Genomic DNA, 17,492 nt, shown 5'->3' with positions numbered 1-17,492 from the left:
CCGAGAAATCTTTAATTGCTCTTTCTAAAAAAAATCCTTGTATACATTACAGAAAATAACATCGTCTGATTTTTCATACTTGGTGAACAACAAGTATGGAATATTGCTAATAACTTCTTAAATTTTACGATCGACGTTCGTTTGCGTTACGTTACGTTGCGTTCATCTGTACGTTGAATTTCCACCGAAGTTCAGAGGCAGTGTATTATGATCGACGTTCGTGACAACTATCACGCTCTGCCGGCCATAATGAGTACTGAAATGCACATGTCAGTCAGTCAGTCAGCTGATTATGATAAACATTGAATTTTATGGTAACTTTGAGACAAATAAAATAGGCCTACCGGTATTACAAAAATATTTTACGACAGAATAATATAGAATGACGATAATAATAATAATAATAATAATAATAATAATAATAATATTAATAATAATAATAATAATAATAATAATAATAATAATAATAATAAAACCATATACTAGGGAAGACTGTTGTACCTTGAAAACTTTTCACCTTTTTCTTTTAATTTTGAGAAATGAAATATCTTAAATGAAAAATGCTTGAAATAATTATTGAAGTTTCCTTTACAACTTCCTGTATGTATTTTCGTGTTTTACAGATCTATTAAGGAGGAAAAAATAAAGGGATGTGTAATGTGTTCGAAGGTACAACAGAAGGTATCTTGGAATATACCCTTTTGTAGTTTGGGACACATGGAATATAGGTGGGAATATAGCTGTAAAACTGACAATCATATTTAAAATATATTTCCCATCATAAACCAGAGTGATTGAAATTTTATTTCTTGGTTTTGTGTTAGAAAACATATATCAATGAACGAAATGTTTACTTCTGGTACTAAAAAAATTGTTTCGTCCACAGAACTCACACTTTGCAATAAATCAAACCGAAATTAAGACCAGAGCTACTGAGCGACTTTCTCTACAATCCAATTCAGTTTGCGTCCTCTAGGTAGAAAAAAAAAAAAAAAAAAAAAATGTTCAAAGCTATACTATGCTGAAGGTACAACAGTCTTCCCTACTAAATAGCTGGACTAGTGCGAATTACGAATATATTATTTGTGAGGTAAAAGCCCCTTTATTTCGGGTTAAAATAAAATAACGTATCTAAAATCTATACTAATAATAAATCTGTAGCCGAAATTTTTCTGGTAATTTTCGATTTTCCAAAAATAATTAGTCCTAACATATATAATTAACCACCCTGAAACCGAAAATCGCTTTTTTTAAATTTTTGTTTGTTTGTATGTCTGTCTGTCTGTCTGTCTGTCTGTCTGTTTGTTACCTTTTCACGCGATAATGGCTGAACCGATTTCGATGAAAATTGGAATATAGATTAAATTCGTTGTAACTTAGATTTTAGGCTATATTGCATTAAAAATACATCATTTAAGAGGGGGGTTATAAGGGGGCGTGAATTAAATAAATCGAAATATCTCACTTATTATTGATTTTTGTGAAAAATGTTACATAACAAAAGTTTCTATAAAAATAATTTTCGATCAGTTTTATTCCTTGAAAAATTTTGATAGGACTGATATTTAATGAGATAAATGAGTTTTAAAATTAAAATAACTGCCATCTAAGGCCGTGTAATGAATTAAAAAACAAATGACTTCGTCTATAAAGGGCCTTGGACAGCAACAATCGAAAGCTATGAAAGCCTACAGAGAATGTTTCTGTGTTTGTATGAAGTAATATCGGAAGCTAAATTAACCGATTTGTATAATTAATTATTATTTCATCATTGGAAAGTGTAGTTTCTCTGGATGGACATAATGCTATAATGTTATTACAGTAACTTGTGAGTGAATTTAGGACAGGTAAGATTAAAATAGCTTCTTATGCACAGAAAACTTAATAGGCTATTCTGTATATTCATTTTCTGTATTTCTGAAAATAATGTTTATGAACATATTCATTTTTATCTCAGAGAATTAACGAACAACGAGAGTGTATTGATTTAGTATGCAGTAATAGTACGTTAGCTTAGCAATCCATTATTTTATAATTCAAATTTTAACTATGCACAATTGAATCGTGTTAAAATACATAAATTACATATGCAATAAATGCAATGCAAAAAAATTGGGTAATGAGCCAAGCAGATTATGTTGCGCTGTTGTAAAAGTTGTTCCTCCTGAGATTCAAGAGCTCCCACAACAAATTAAAAACTTTCTAATTTGAGTACATCCGTTATCAACACACTTTTTATATAATATAATATAATAATAAATCTGTAGCCAAAATTTTTCTGTTAATTTTCGCTTTTCCAAAAATAATTGGTAATAACAATTACGAAACATGTTAAAGGAATTGTTATTGCACCAAATGAGTGGTCTCTGGATCAAAATGATCGCATTTTAATATTTTAAACACAATTTAAATTAAGTAACATATTAAACGATTTATCCCTTTATCAAACATGAATGTTGCCTGGATCAAATGTCCTATTTTAATTATGTAATTACTTGATATTTATTTCTAACGGGTGCAGCGGAGCGCACGGGTACGGCTAGTAATGTAAATAAATTATTAAAAGATAAAAAAAAAGTAAGTTTAACCAAGGCTCGAACCAGAGCCCATCTACACCACAACCAGTCTCTTGACCACTACGCTACGGAGAAATACGAAATGCAATTGTTGGATTAGGTGTTATGAAAGCTTTCATGTTTGCTGCCTATAATGTTTAATTTTAAACAAAATGTGTTTTATGCCATATAGAGGAAATGTATTCATGTGACGTGACATATTCAATAAAAGATCGTTTCTCGTATTATGTAATTTTTAATTAACATGATTTTATTTAATATTTCAGTAGCAATATGGCGCATCTACAACGAAAGAAGAGGTGAAAACATATGAAGGGCTTCTGATTCGTGATTGGTTGACGTTCAGTTTACGTTTCTTTGCGTTTGTGAAAGCTTGACCTTGACAATGTTGAAACAACGCCGTCATGCGTTTGTTCATTCTAACGTTGATCGTAATGAAATACACGGAGCTTGCATTTGTTCAACTTCTACGTACTTCACCGCAACGTAACGTAACGCAAACGAACGTCGATCGTAATCCCGGCTTTAAGAATATAAACGTTACGGTAAAATCAAGAAGTCATACCATCATTCACGATGGGAACACAAACATAACAGCAAACATACTTGGTAACCATGGAAACATAACAACGACGCCATTTCCTCATATTCTGTCGTATACTTCAGCGCTCCACGACTGTGTTCTGTTTGCAAATCACGTAAGCATAAGCATGAAAGTTTGGAGTTTGCAAACTTTCATGTTAACGTCTTACAGTAATGTTTATGTCAATGCTTATGTGAATCATTGCTAGCCTGGGCGAAAACTTCTGTGTTTATGTTACGGTTATGTTTAATTTTCATTGTGAATGGGCCTTAAGTTTTTCAGTTGTAAATTTGTGCAAAGTGATGGTTGTGAATTGTAATTCATCAGTCAACAATGGCAGCGGGACCACTTCTGCTTCAACCTTTAAGGAATAATGCGAGTTTACTATTATTAATACTAACTAGTTTTGTCTACTGCCAAGGGACATTAATTCTTTTAATTTAAGAGTGCATATTTATTGCCATATTTTCAAGTTTTAAGAGCATATTTCCATGCATATTTCATAGTTTTTTAGGGCATGAACTTCCGGGCCCTACTTATGACCATAATTCGGAAAATTATCTAAGAAATAATGAATTTATAAGTAAGGAAAAAATAGATAAAAACCTATAAATCCGGTCCCTATATGAGATTATTTACCACTCTGACGTCGTTGAAGATTTCGTTGGGAAAGATGAACGTGTCGTTAATCCAGGTGAGAGTCAAGAGGCAGTACTTGCCGCTGAACGGCGGTGCCATGTCTGTGTGTATGTCCACCACATCCACGCACTCGTCGTAGTTCCCAAAGGACACCAAGTTCCCCATCAACAGACCCGCCGGCAATCTGGCGTTTGAGTCAAACACTGGAACAAGAACAATTAATTAGCACATGAACGGGCATAGAACTTTGCTTCGTTCCATAATGTCTGACAGGAGAAGTAAAAATTGTCGGCAGAGGAGGAGAGAAGTAAGTTATAATTGCTATTCAACCGATGGCAGAGGTCTCATTCCACGCTTACTCTGAAGTTGGGCTGTCTGAAGCGTTCTACCGTCATCCAAATTACATACAAGTGTGGAATGAGATCGCTGCCATTGGTTGAATAGCAATTATATTTATCTCCTCATCTACCAGCAATGTTTACTTCTACTGTCAGACATTATGGAAAGAAGTACAGTTATTGTCTGTGCCGATTGTTTTCCGGCACCCTGTATTTCCTGCATTCTTTTTCTTCTTTCTCCTTATTTCCCTGACTAGTTTGTTTTATTTTCTATCTTCTTACATAGATGGCGTTCCTTTATACGCCATTTTCTGTCGAACTTACTTCTTCATATCTAGAGCGAGTTTATTTAGTTTAGCGATTCGGCTTTTGATTGGTGGGCCTTGCTTTCTTTTTTGACATTGGTTTATTTGATTCAAATTTTTGTCTGTTACGTCGGGGTTAGTCAGCCATGGGGAGTTGAGTGAGAAAGATCATTATTACCGTTAACATCAACTCTTCTTCCTTTTTATTGATGTCACGTAACCTCGTTCATTCATTCTTAGTGTTCTGCCCAAGGGCAGGTCTTTCACTGCATATTCAGCATTCTCCAGTCTTTCCTATTTTCTGCATTCCTCTTTTTCTCCTCATATGATCCATATATCTTAATGTCGCCTACCATCTGATATCTTCTTCTGCACCCGACTCTTCTCTCGTTCACCATTCCTTCCAGTACATCCTTCAGAAGGCAGTTTCTTCTCAACCAGTGACCCAGCCAATTCCTTTTCGTCTTTCTGATCAGCTTCAGCATCATTCTTTCTTCATCCACTCTTTCCAACACTGCTTCGTTCCTTAATCTGTCTGTCCCACTTCACACGCTCCATTCTTCTCTATATCCACATTTCAAATGCTTCTATTCGCTTCTCTTCATTTCCTCGTAATGTCCATATTTCAGGTCCATACAATGCTCCACTCCACACAAAGCACTTCACTAGTCTCTTCTTTAGTTCTTTCTCCAGAGGTCCGCAGAAGATGCTCCTGTTTCTATTAAAAGCTTCCTTTGCCATGCTATTCTCCTTTTGACTTCTTGGCAGCAGCTCATGTTAGGTGATGAATACAACGCTTGCAGTTGTGCATTGTGTAAATTTCTCCTGTATCTTCATCCCTCTTTGTCCCAAATATATTCATAAGCATTTTATCCTCTAACACCCTTAACATCTGTTCCTCTCTCAAAGTCCGAGTCCAAGTTTCACAATCATACAGAACCGGTTGGTAATATAACTGTTTTATAAATTCTACCTTTCCGTTTTTTTTCTAAAGCAGATTAATGACAAAAGATTTTCAACCGATTAATAGCAGGGATTTCCCATATTTATTCTGTGTTTAATGTCCTCCCGAATTTCATTTATATTTGTTATTATTGCTCCAAAATAGTTTGCTTTTTTAACATTTTCAAAAAATAAATTTCCAGTGCTTATATTTTTCGTACAATGTTCTGGTCACGACAAACAATCATATACTTAGTCTTTTCGGGATTTACTACCAAACCGATCTCATTACTTGCTTCAAGTAAAATTCCCTTGTTTTCTTATGTTAGGGTTTCGTAACAAGCTCTTTTTTACGGTGGTGGGTGTTAGCCTTTCACCCAACCCCCAAGCTAGAGGACCACCCGTATCGGCTGTCCGCGAATGTTTATTAAATACATTCTCAGTCACCCTCCATATCTGGAAGCCGTCTCCTCTATCCGCAACTTGAGGACGTGCCATGCGTGGTGGTACGATCCTACAATACATGGCTCAAACACAGTAGCCCAGAGGTCTCCAAAAAGCGTATCGTCATTCGTGCTCTCGATTCTGCCCGTCGAACACAGTGTGCTGTAAGACTAGAGAAGGGGGGTGAGACTCGTACCTCAACAGATAGCGATCAGGGGGAGATCGCGGCAACGGTGTGCTTATGTTTACAAATAATATCAAAAGGATAAGAAATATACGTTTGTATATTATTTTGACATACTATGAAGCTGGAGCCCCGCCTGTTGCTATTGACACAAGCCATTGCAAATTCAACCTCTTCTGTTCTATGATGCCTTTCAGTGCCTGGAAAAGATCTTCTCCAATTGTGTTTTGTAATTACATCTAGAAGACATTCAGACACATTAAAATGTTCATTAACTCCTCGAATGAAAATGGCTAGGTTAGCTTTGTCATTTCTATCAGTGCTTTCGTCCAATGCAAGTGAGTAAGCTACAAATTGGTTAGTTGTGGTTTCGACTTCAGATTCAATTATTACATTTACAATCTTGAAATTCCTTCTCTGAACTGTAATAGGAAACAATTTAATTTTCTTAAACTTTGACTTTGTTCTGGACACAGTATTTTAGTAACGTCCCGTATGCACGATTTTACAAATGATGCTTTTGTAAAGGGCTTCATTGATTTTCCAAATTCCAAGCTAGAACATAGCTAGCAAGAAGCTTTTCTGTTTAAGACTGAGGATACGTGTGTGATTTTTGTTTGTATTTTCTTGTTTTATATTTTATCAAAATATTTGTAGGCCTACGCATTTCACCTAAAATTAAACGAAATATTATAGGCTAGGCCTATTTTGTCATGCGGAACTGAGTGTAAACGTATTGTAATATACTGATTATTATGTATAATCAACAGTTATACAGATAGCCCCAAAATAAATTATTTTCACATGTCCAGCATGCCTGTAATTGTATGATATTCTTTGTGAAGAGTCGAGTATTGTCGTCCCATGTTGAATTTTAACACACCCATGAGAATTTTCAAACAAATTAAGCATTTCACATTCTCCCCACTAACATACAAAAATGTATCTTCCTATTCATCCTTGAATGTACTCCGTCCATGATTAGAAGACATTGTGAAGCGGTGGAACACTCCGATCAACACAACGATAATGGCAGTCCGCCACTGCTTTTCGTTTGCGCATAAACATCGAGTACAGTACAGGTGGGGATGGGTGAGGCGGAACGCGCTCATTATGTACTGGCCTCGGTTCCGTTCAGGGCCTTACTCGCGAGTAGGCTTTTGGAGACGTCTGCTGAGTATCCTATTACATTGACAATATTGAAGACCTTCTAATATATGCTATGTCTTACATTTATCGAAAATTGTCTGATAGGCTATCTAGATTTAGTAACGGTCTTTTGCTAGAAAACAGTTTGATATATTCAAGGTCTGATGAAACTAGAAATAGTATCAGTTTCTGATAACGCTAAAAGACCTCAACAAGATTTTTCCGCGTGACAGCCACGTAACTTTAACATGAAGAGTGAAGCAAATTTGATCAGATCCTGTCATCGGCGTCGCTCCATCCGTGCAATATTCTTCTGTCGACCAAGGTTTAGGTCTCTAGGCTAGGATTACGATCGACGTTCGTTTGCGTTACGTTTCGTTTCGGTGAAGTTCGTTGAAGTTTGACCAACACAAACTCCGTGTATTTGATTACATTCAACGTTAAAATGAACGAACGCATGACGGCGCTGAACTAAAACTAGTTTAATTAAAAATAAAAAAGGGCAACCCTGGCAACGTCGGATATCTTCAGCTGGTATTAAATAAAATAATATTAATTAAAAATTACATAATACGAAGAGCGATCTTTGATTCAATGTGTCATGTCATATAACTACAGTATATATCTTGTGTATGGCATAAAACACATTTTTGTTTAAAATTAAACATTATAGGTACCAAACGTGAAAGCTTTCATAACACCTAATTCAACATTTACTACTGTGGAGTTCTTTGTAGCGTAATGGTGAAGTAAAGATCGTTGTGTAATTGGACCCCCGTTCGAACCTGGTGTTGATTTATTAATTGAATCACTGATTGGAAAAGGGAAGTATGTCCATTCACTTCCGTTTTGAGAAAACTAAGAAAAACTTATTAACACTTTCAAAATTGCTTCTACAGTTATGTGATGCATTACAAACTTGTACAGGGACATCATTTTATTTTTACTAACATTTTTAATATTAACCTGGCTATACCTTTGGATTAATGATTGAGACCCGGAAACACCGTTTGCTCCCTCCTTCCACGACTGGAGTTCGATGATACTGGCGTAAAATACAAACAAATCACTTTACTAGGTACAGGAGGGAAGAAAAGTAGTTCATCCATTTATGTAAAGTAGGAAATATCGCGATTTTGAGTGTGATAATTTTCATTAGGTTTTGTTTAATCAAAATACAGTACAGTATTAACAATAAGTGTTTTTACTCACGAACTGAGTTACCCATGCGAACGTACGGTATTCATTATGCAGTGTATATTATACTGTCTACAGCACATTAGCGTACGATATAGAGAATGAAGTGAAAATGAAAAATAATCATAATATGGATATTTAAACACATTTTTTTAAATTGTGGCCGTTCATTTCGATACAGACTTCAGTTCTTTTGTGGCTATTATCGCACTATAGACTATTGCATCTAATTCCAATTACCAATGATTCAATATTGGAAGTTTTCGTCACTGGAAAACGCGAACATATTTCTGAAACGTACTATAATCACTAACTCAGTACTGCGGCCTCGGTTCTGTGTGCAGGATAGCTGGAACTTCGTTAGTAGAAGAGGTAGGAGTGAAGTACATTAAAAAACTCAGGTACAATAAAAGTTGAAGTAAAAATAAAATGTCCCTGTAGAACTAATGAAGGATGGCTGGAGCGGAGAAAAATTCTTTCCGACACCGGGACTCGAACCTGGGTTTTCAGCTCTACGTGATGACGCTTTATCCAGTAAGCCACACCGGATTCCAGTTCCGATGCCGGATTGAATCCTCTCAGTTTAAGTTCCACCTCTCAGTTTCCCCTTAGTGGCCAACCCTCATGCACTGTGTCACAGATGTGTGATAGAGGCACAATGTCCAACACACTATGTGCAGAGGTGCACTCAATACGAGTGACAAAATGGCCGGGATCCGACTGATGAGCGCTGTCTTAAATCTCAAAGTGAAACCCCAGAAGGATTAATTTTCCGTGTTATCCCTGAAATTCTGTATTAGGTGTAATATCAAATATTTACAATGTGTGTAATAGAGCAGATTTCACATTTTGTAACATTAGCCAGTATATCAGTAAACATTATTTACTAATTCCTATATTGTTTCGTAACACCTTCCAACTCTTCCAATAATGAAAAATTATAATTGAACAAGCTACTTATTGACATGATATCATGATTTAATTTTGATAAGCTATCATTAAGTGAGTTTTCAGGCATGTCAAAGTGAGCCATTTGCCATAGCCGTGGTTCGTCTTTTCTACAGTGGCCATATGACTGACAGCTCAACTGAGAGTTCCTAGCCTTTCGTCATAGTAAACATACTAAAAGCATAGGTTGTATTTGTTTGTTTTTGTTTTACTATTGATTGAGTTTACTTTTTTTAAGGTGTACCATTATTTTAATGTTATAATAAAGTTTTTTGCGGAAGCAAAATGAACATAGCCTACTCGATAATTTGTGAATACCGAATGACTTTTAAGTACAATTACAGCGCGTCTGACCGCGAAACAAAGTGGCCTGGTTCGAATCCCGATTGGGACAAGTTACCTCGTTGAGATTTTACCCGGGGTTTTCCCTAACCCAATGTGAGCAAATGCTGGGTGACAATTGGTGCTGGACCCCGAACTTACTTTGCCGGCATTATTACCTTTATTTCATTCAGACGCTAAATAACCTGAGATGTTGGCACAGCGTCGTAAAATAACCTACTAAAATATATTATATAATAATTTTTCAATAAGCATGTTTAATATTACAGTTTCGGAGTAAATCACTTGTATGTATATGTCTCAATACGAACATATTCTACACAGAGTTCTCGATTTTACGTATAGTATGATAAATTTAACGTAAGAACATTGTAACATTAAGTGTTCCAAGTTTGTAGTTCGTAGTATATTATTTTTTCTAGGAGACAGCTGCTACAATTGCCACGCGAGCCACAACCCTCTCTCGACCGTGACAAGACAGACCTAGGTGAACCTCTCCCTCCCTGGTAATATTGCAATCTGTTCGCATCGTTCAGTGGCTTAAAATTAGCGGGTTTTATATTAAATTTACACGAAAACCATCCACGTTATGGAAATTCACCAGAGGAATAAACGATTCTTTATTACATTTTCTATCGATATGGACAAAAATCACTACCCTGCTCGCATTAGTTACCGAGTAAGAGGGTGTTAAACAATTGAAGAAAAAAAATTTTTGAGAAAACTATAAACTTTCTACCAATATGGTATTACACTTTTTTGTTACCTACAATGTGAGCTATTGGCTCTGAAAATCTGAATAATTATTTCACTTCCACCCCGTATATATATATATATATATATATATATATATATATATATATATATATATATATCCGAAGATCATCTGCATAGAGATGGTGCTGACAATGTTTAAGAGCAGTAGAGATGTCGTTAATGTAAATAGCAAAGAGTAGAGACCCTAGTGCAGATCCCTTAGGGATTCCTGCCTTCACGTCTCGCCATGAAGAAAACCGATTAAACTACTACTACTACTACTACTACTACTACTACTACTACTACTACTACTACTGCTGCTGCTACTGCTACTGCTGCTGCTGCTGCTGCTAACTCAGTTGGCAGACTCGCTTGTCTGCTGATTCTGAGCTCCGCTCGGGCTTTTCTTAGATTCTCGCTTGGACTGTTTACCTGGTTGATTTTTACCGAGGTTTTCCCCAACCGTAAGACAAATGTCATATAATCTTTGGCAATCGAAGAACTTGAATGCTAGCGCGAATCTTCTTTGGTCAACTTCGGCAGAACAAAGCATGGACAATTTTAATAGTTACACTAATATTCACAATTTAAATTATTTACACTATATACACTATAATACGTTATTTTTACTATTTATACTGTCATAAAAAATGTATTCCTACATTGATCAACTATTATTTATACTAATATATACATTGTTGTGTACTGTAATGCAAAGTACTGTATTTTATTTAATAATACTACTCATATAGCCTACTTATTTTGTAAATAATGTAGGTCTATAATAGTGTAAATATGTTTGATCAATGTAAGCCTACATTCTTTATGATAGTATAGGCTACTGTAAATAGTAAAAATTGCGTATTCTAGTGTACATAGTGTAAAACTTTCAGACATTGACTAACTGACTACTTTCAAAAGCCCATTTTAGAAACACTGTTTTTCGTTTCTACATTATAACCTTTCTTCAGATATTAATTTTGTAGAATATGATTTTTATTTTTAATACCGGTATATCAACTTTCCTTCATTTATTATTTATTTATTTGTTTATTTATTTATTTATTTATTTATTTATTTAATCTGGCGGACTTAAGGCCATCAAGCCTTCTCTACCACACCACCAGAATACAAATAGACATATACAAGAAACAAATGCAGAGAGAAGAAGGAAATAAGAAATAGTAGTAGAATTGCAGATACAAATACAAAAAACACAAATGCAAAAAGAATGAGAGAAATAATAATAACAATAACAATAATAATAATAATAATAATAATAATAATAATAATATAATAATAGGCCTAATATACATATATATTAGTAGGAAGATAAGATCACAATGGGTACAAAAGGTACTAATACAGTATATTGTTTACCTAATATATTAGTGACTAAGAAAAATAATTAATTATCTAGAAGTAAGTAGCTGACTGTGCAAATGTAAAGCGGAACAAAACAATAACAGTTTCGAAACATTTGCAATGAGTTAGAATACTCAGTTTACTGCATGGCACTCTACGCAGTAAGAAAATGCTTAATGAGTTTGTTTTTGAACACTGTTAAATTCCGACAGTCTCTGATGTCACTGGGTAGGGTATTCCACAAGCGCGTTAGAGACATTGTGTATGATGATGAATGCAATGATGTAATGTGACTTACTTTTGTAGGCCCATGGTTTTCCTGCACTTAAACTATCGTTGCAGAAGCGAATGTGTGTCTGACACAATTCGGACTTTGGCCACGCTGAAATGGACGTGGGCAGTTCCTCCAGAGCGTTCATCAACTGCTTGAAATGATCGTCTCCATAGCCTGTCGGTGATGCCAACGCCTGGTTTAACAATGACCCACGTAAGAGTCCGCAGATAATGACGACCACATGCATGTTGCACCTAACGTTGTCCGCTACTAACTGCAGGTCCCAGTGCAACCGTCCGCCTTAGGGTACGTGCACGTTGGAGCAACGATAAACGATAAAAGAAACGACCTAGTGACGCTATGGTATTATCAAAGAATCAAGGGTTCTTATCGAAGCAACGAGGACGCGGGACACGAACATTTTGATTTATCAGTAGAAGATATTCTATACTTCCACTTAATGAAAAAGATGTATAGAAAGTATCAGCTGCTAGGTTCAAGGTTAATATAACTTAAATACGTACAAAATTGAACCTGTTTCTCATCCCAAAGCTAGTATAAATTCATTGTGACGTGGTTGGTTCTTGTGATCACATAACCTATTACGAATAAGTACACAACTGATCAATTTGCCAATATCCATGATAATTAATTTAATATTCCGAAATAATAATAAATCGATTAATATTCGGATATATTGATAACCACCGGTCATTATACAGATTGATATTATCTTAATCAAAGATCATCTGAACGACAAGAGCGAAGAAAATGGAATTTTTCTTTTTCGTCGCTTTTATTGTGTATCTTCGCTTTTATCGTTACTTCAATTCACCCTGATATAGCATCGCTGCTTCTTTTATCGTTTGTCGTCGCTCCAAGGTGTACGTACCCTTATTTCACTGAGAAAATGTGCCTGATGGCGTTCATTTTAGTTTGCGACTGTACCCTCGACATAATTTGAATTGTACTTTCGTCATGATATCGCTCGTTACCAAATCTTGGCATTTCTTGTTTACGATACTGCATTAAATATTTCAGAAGATAGGTGAATGTTGTCTGCCTGCCAGGTCACAATAGTTCATGTACGGATGTAGTGGACATGTTGCATGCGGTCTGACATAGGCGCCGGCCGCTAAGAATTTGGCATTATGGAAAGCTCATGTTAATGCAGATAAATCTATTAATTATTGTGAGCATTCAATTGGAATTTAGAAAAAAAACAATTACCATTATTAATTAATTAATTAATTCATTCATTCATTCTTTCAACCATTCATTCAGTTATTCACTTATTCACTGATTCATTCATTTACCTATCTGTCTGTCTATCCTTCAGTCCGTCCGTAGTTTGCACGTTTATTTATTTATTATTTATTTATTTATCCATTTATCCATTCATTCACTCATTCATGTCTCTATCTATCTATCTATCTATCTATCTATCTATCTATCTATCTATCTATCTATCTATCTATCTATCTATCTATCTATCTGTCTGTCTGTCTGTCTGTCTGTCTGTCTGTCTGTCTGTCTGTCTGTCTGTCTGTCTGTCTGTCTGTCTGTCTGCTCATTCAATTTTCACTTTTTGTTTTCTATAATTCTCAACTTATAACGTTGAAATGGAATTTGTTTCTTTGTCGCATAAAGCGGTGGTTCTCAAAGTGGGGTCCGCGGACCTCCGGGCGTCCCCGAAGCTCATTCTGGAAGTCCGCGAATATTCTATATAGGGAAATATTTTCTTCCTTCAGAAAGATATTGACTTTTTATGTGGTAATAATGTCCCAAGAGTATTGGCTGTGGTTTGTGTAACTATTACATTCATTCAGTTGTTGTCGACAGCCTTCTTGTGTTATTCTTAGTACACAGTGTAAAACAATAAGGAGGATTTATTGTGTGGCAGTATCCCAAGGTAGAGAAAGTAGAATTTTTTTATATCTCGGTACTGTCATAAGTAGTGATGGGAAAATTGAACAAGAAGTGTTAAATAGAACTAAGAAAGCAGTTTCAGCCTGCTACCAAATGAATAATACTATCATAGGGAAGTCAGAGATCAGCAACGAAACAAAAATGGAGATTTACAACTCGATAATGGCCCCGATTACGTTGTATGGTATGGAGAGCCTTGCATTACAAGACAAACACATAAGTAAGATTACTGCTACGGAAATGAAATTTGTAAGGAAAGCCAGAAGAGATAGAATCAGAAATGAAGGAATCCGAGAAGACGCTGGACAAAGGAAAGCTATGAGGATGGTAGTGGAGGAACGCCAATTGAAGTTGTGTGGCCATGTTAAAAGAATGGATTTTCAATATCTATTCTGTTCTTCTTTTTTTTTCTTTTGTGGGCTCTTCCACTCTTCAGCGGTTGCCCTGAATTCCCTTCCGCCATCCTTCTCGATCCCGCCAATCCTCCTCCTGCATATGTCGGTCCTTCATCATTTGCATGACACCGGCTTTCCATGTTTTTCTTGGTCTCGCACGCTTCCTCCTTCCCCGAGGTGACCATTCCAGAATAATCTTTGGCCATTTTCCTTCTTTCATCCTTTTTACGTGGCCATACCATTGAAGAGTTCGTTTTTCGATTCTTTCAATTACCGACTCTTCCATCTCCATCATTTGCCTCACATCCTCATTCCTTCTCCTTTCCAATCTGGATACTCTAGCAGCTCTTCTTAATCCCTCCATCTCCGTCGCTTGTATCTTACACTTCTGACGTTCAACAAGTGCCCATCCCTCTGCCCCGTATGTTAGTATAGATTCAACTATAGATCTATTCTGTAACAATTTTAATAGCCAGTTATCTATAATGCAGAAGTTTTCAAGCAAAAACTTACAGATTGTCTTCCATCCATCACACAGTATTTGATATTCATCAAAGATAAGCCTGGGTCCTCCATATTGCCTATATATTTCAGATATACCCACTTCAAACCAGAATTCTGTTGTCGATTTGCTAAAGGGACATGTCCAAAATAACAAAGTGTTGAGGTTAGTAGGTTATTTTACAACGCTTTATCAACATCTTAGGTTATTTAGCGTCTGAATGAGATGAAGGTGATAATGCTGGTAAAATGAGTCTAGGGTCCAACACCGAAAGTTTCCCAGCATTTGTTTATATTGGGTTGAGGGAAAACCCCGGAAAAAACCTCAACCAGGTAACTTTCCCCGACTGGGAATCGAACCCGGGCCACCTGGTTTCGCGGCTAGACGCGCTAACCGTTACTCCACAGGTGTGGACACAAAGTGTTGAAAAGTCGCAAAAAGTATAACTAAGTTAACAAATTAAAATGTTCATATATGTTTTTCTAATTAGATCATTATGGATACAGACATTCAAGATCCATGAACATTCTAGTTTTTTTTTTTCAAGTCTGTTATGGTTTTTTGCCATTTCCCAACGCTTTATTATTTTAGATGTGTCCTCTTTTGCAAATCGACGACAGAATTTGAAGTCTTACATACCGGATATTTATCATCAAATCGCACAAAAAGTTAAGATGTTAACCAAGGGTTATTTAAAAACTAAGAATCTTTATGTACATGTAGAATAGGAGTCAAAATAAAGATTATACAAAATATAAAAAAGATATTCCCTAAATTTATCGCATAAACGAAAGAACAGCTAATTTCGAGGCTGATATTTCAATTATCCTTAGAGATGGGAAATTTGATACGGTATCATTTTCTTGCTGATATCATACACTGGCTAGAGATGTATATAGGAGTTCATTTGGATTATTTCAATATAGGCCTACAGGGTGATTCAGTACCACAACAACAAACTCTGGGGATCGATGAATCTCGCAATAAGGATTATCTTTCGTAAAAGAATCCATGTTCTCCGATGCCTCGTTTAGGAGCTAAGCGACATCGAAACAAAGACAAGTTTTAGTGACATGAACAATAAATTATGAAATGAATAGTTTTTCAAGTATGTTTGCTGACAAATTACAGGTGTTCAAAGTGTCTACCCTGAACCTGATTACATTCATTACACCGTCGTAGCAGTGGTTATCGGCCTGTGTCGAATTTTATGAAAAGCAGGTAATAATCGCGTAGTCGGTACAACCAGGTTGATGTGAGTTAGGACGTTATGTTGAATCACATGTCTCCTCTCATCGTGAAGGGTACATCCTCCATGAGCATCGGAAGCGTGTTCCAAAGAACGCTCCTTTCAAACTGGGCAGCAAAATGACAGGACACTGGTAGCCTGTCCGCAAGGGTAATTGAAGAAATAAATGAATTATTCATTTCATAATTAACTGTAAATATCACTAAAACCTGACTTTTTTTCGATGTTGCATAGCTCTTACATGAGGCATCGGAGAACATGGGTTGTTTTACGAAAAATGATCCTCATTGCGAGAGCTATGGATCCCCAGAATTTGTTGCAAGTGTCCTAAATCACCCCGTATTAAAGAGGCAATCATAAAAATATTAATTTCATCTTTGTTCCAATATGAAAAAAGTATGAACTTGAGTACTTTAATTAAAAAACGTGTTCTCGAGATACTGACCATTGAAATAAAGCTGATTTGTATTAAACATTTTATCTTCGGAATATGTATGATAAGAGCTTTCTTGTGTTAAATTTTAACGTACCTTGTTAACATGTTTCGACCTATTTTGGGTCATCTTCAGAACTGGTCGTTGTTGGTCTTGGCGCCTCTTCTTTCCTGTGACGGTGCGTTCGTAGTGTTGAGTCAAAGAGTGTATGTGTTTTGAAATTGAGTTGTGTGTTGAGAATATCGTTGGGGTGTGTTTTCGTGTGTCTGTATATTTCATATCGTTCTAGTGTGTTGAGTTTCTGGCTTTTTGGTTAGATGTGCAGTATTTCTATGTCTGTGTCGATGTCTCTGTAGGTGTGGTTGGCATTTGTGATGTGTTCTGCATATGTGGAGGTGTTTTGTAATTTTGTTATGGCTGTGATGTGTTCTTTGTAACATGTTTGAAATGATCTGCCTGTCTGTCCTATGTAGAAGTTGTTGCAGGTATTACATTTGAGTTTGTATACGCCTGTGTGGTTGTATTTTTTTTGTTTGTGTTCTTTGTGTCTTGAGATGTTTTTGTAGAGTGTTATTTGTTCTGTATGCGATGTTGTAATTTAATTTCTTGAATGAGGTTGCATTTTTATGTGTGTTTTTGTTTTCGTATGTTAGTGTGATGTATTTTTTGTGTTCTTGTGTTTGTGTTGCATTCTTCTGTTTTTTGTGGTTTTGTTTTGTCTTACGTATTATGTTGTCTATTATGTTGGGGTTGTATCCGTTTTCTTGTGCTATGTATTTGATTGTGTTTAGTTCTTCGTTGTAATCCTGTTGGTTCATTGGTATGTTGAGTAGTCTGTGTACCATTGTTCGGAATGCAGCTTTGTTTGTGTTGTGTGGGGTGGTTGGATGTGTTGTGTATGTGTGTTGTTGTTGTTATGGGTTTTCTGTATACTTTGAATG

The 17,492-nt window shown here is 35.9% G+C and overlaps 1 protein-coding gene across 1 annotated transcript in view; it reads right to left on the bottom strand.

Moving 5' to 3' along the window:
* Nucleotides 1-12,289, bottom strand: part of LOC138708548 (nose resistant to fluoxetine protein 6-like) — a 48,429-nt gene extending 36,140 nt beyond the window's left edge. The window contains exons 1-2 of the mRNA XM_069838664.1: nucleotides 12,067-12,289; nucleotides 3,799-4,001 (exon numbers count right to left, since the gene is read on the bottom strand). Of these exons, the coding sequence (XP_069694765.1) occupies nucleotides 3,799-4,001; nucleotides 12,067-12,289 (426 nt within the window). The remainder of the gene's footprint in view (nucleotides 1-3,798; nucleotides 4,002-12,066) is intronic.
* Between the last annotated feature and the right edge of the window lie 5,203 nt (nucleotides 12,290-17,492).

This window comes from Periplaneta americana, chromosome 11, assembly GCF_040183065.1.
Source record: "Periplaneta americana isolate PAMFEO1 chromosome 11, P.americana_PAMFEO1_priV1, whole genome shotgun sequence".
Classification (NCBI taxonomy): domain Eukaryota; kingdom Metazoa; phylum Arthropoda; class Insecta; order Blattodea; family Blattidae; genus Periplaneta; species Periplaneta americana.
The sequence above is the reverse complement of the archived record's forward strand: the minus strand, read 5'-3'. Positions and strand labels throughout refer to the sequence as shown.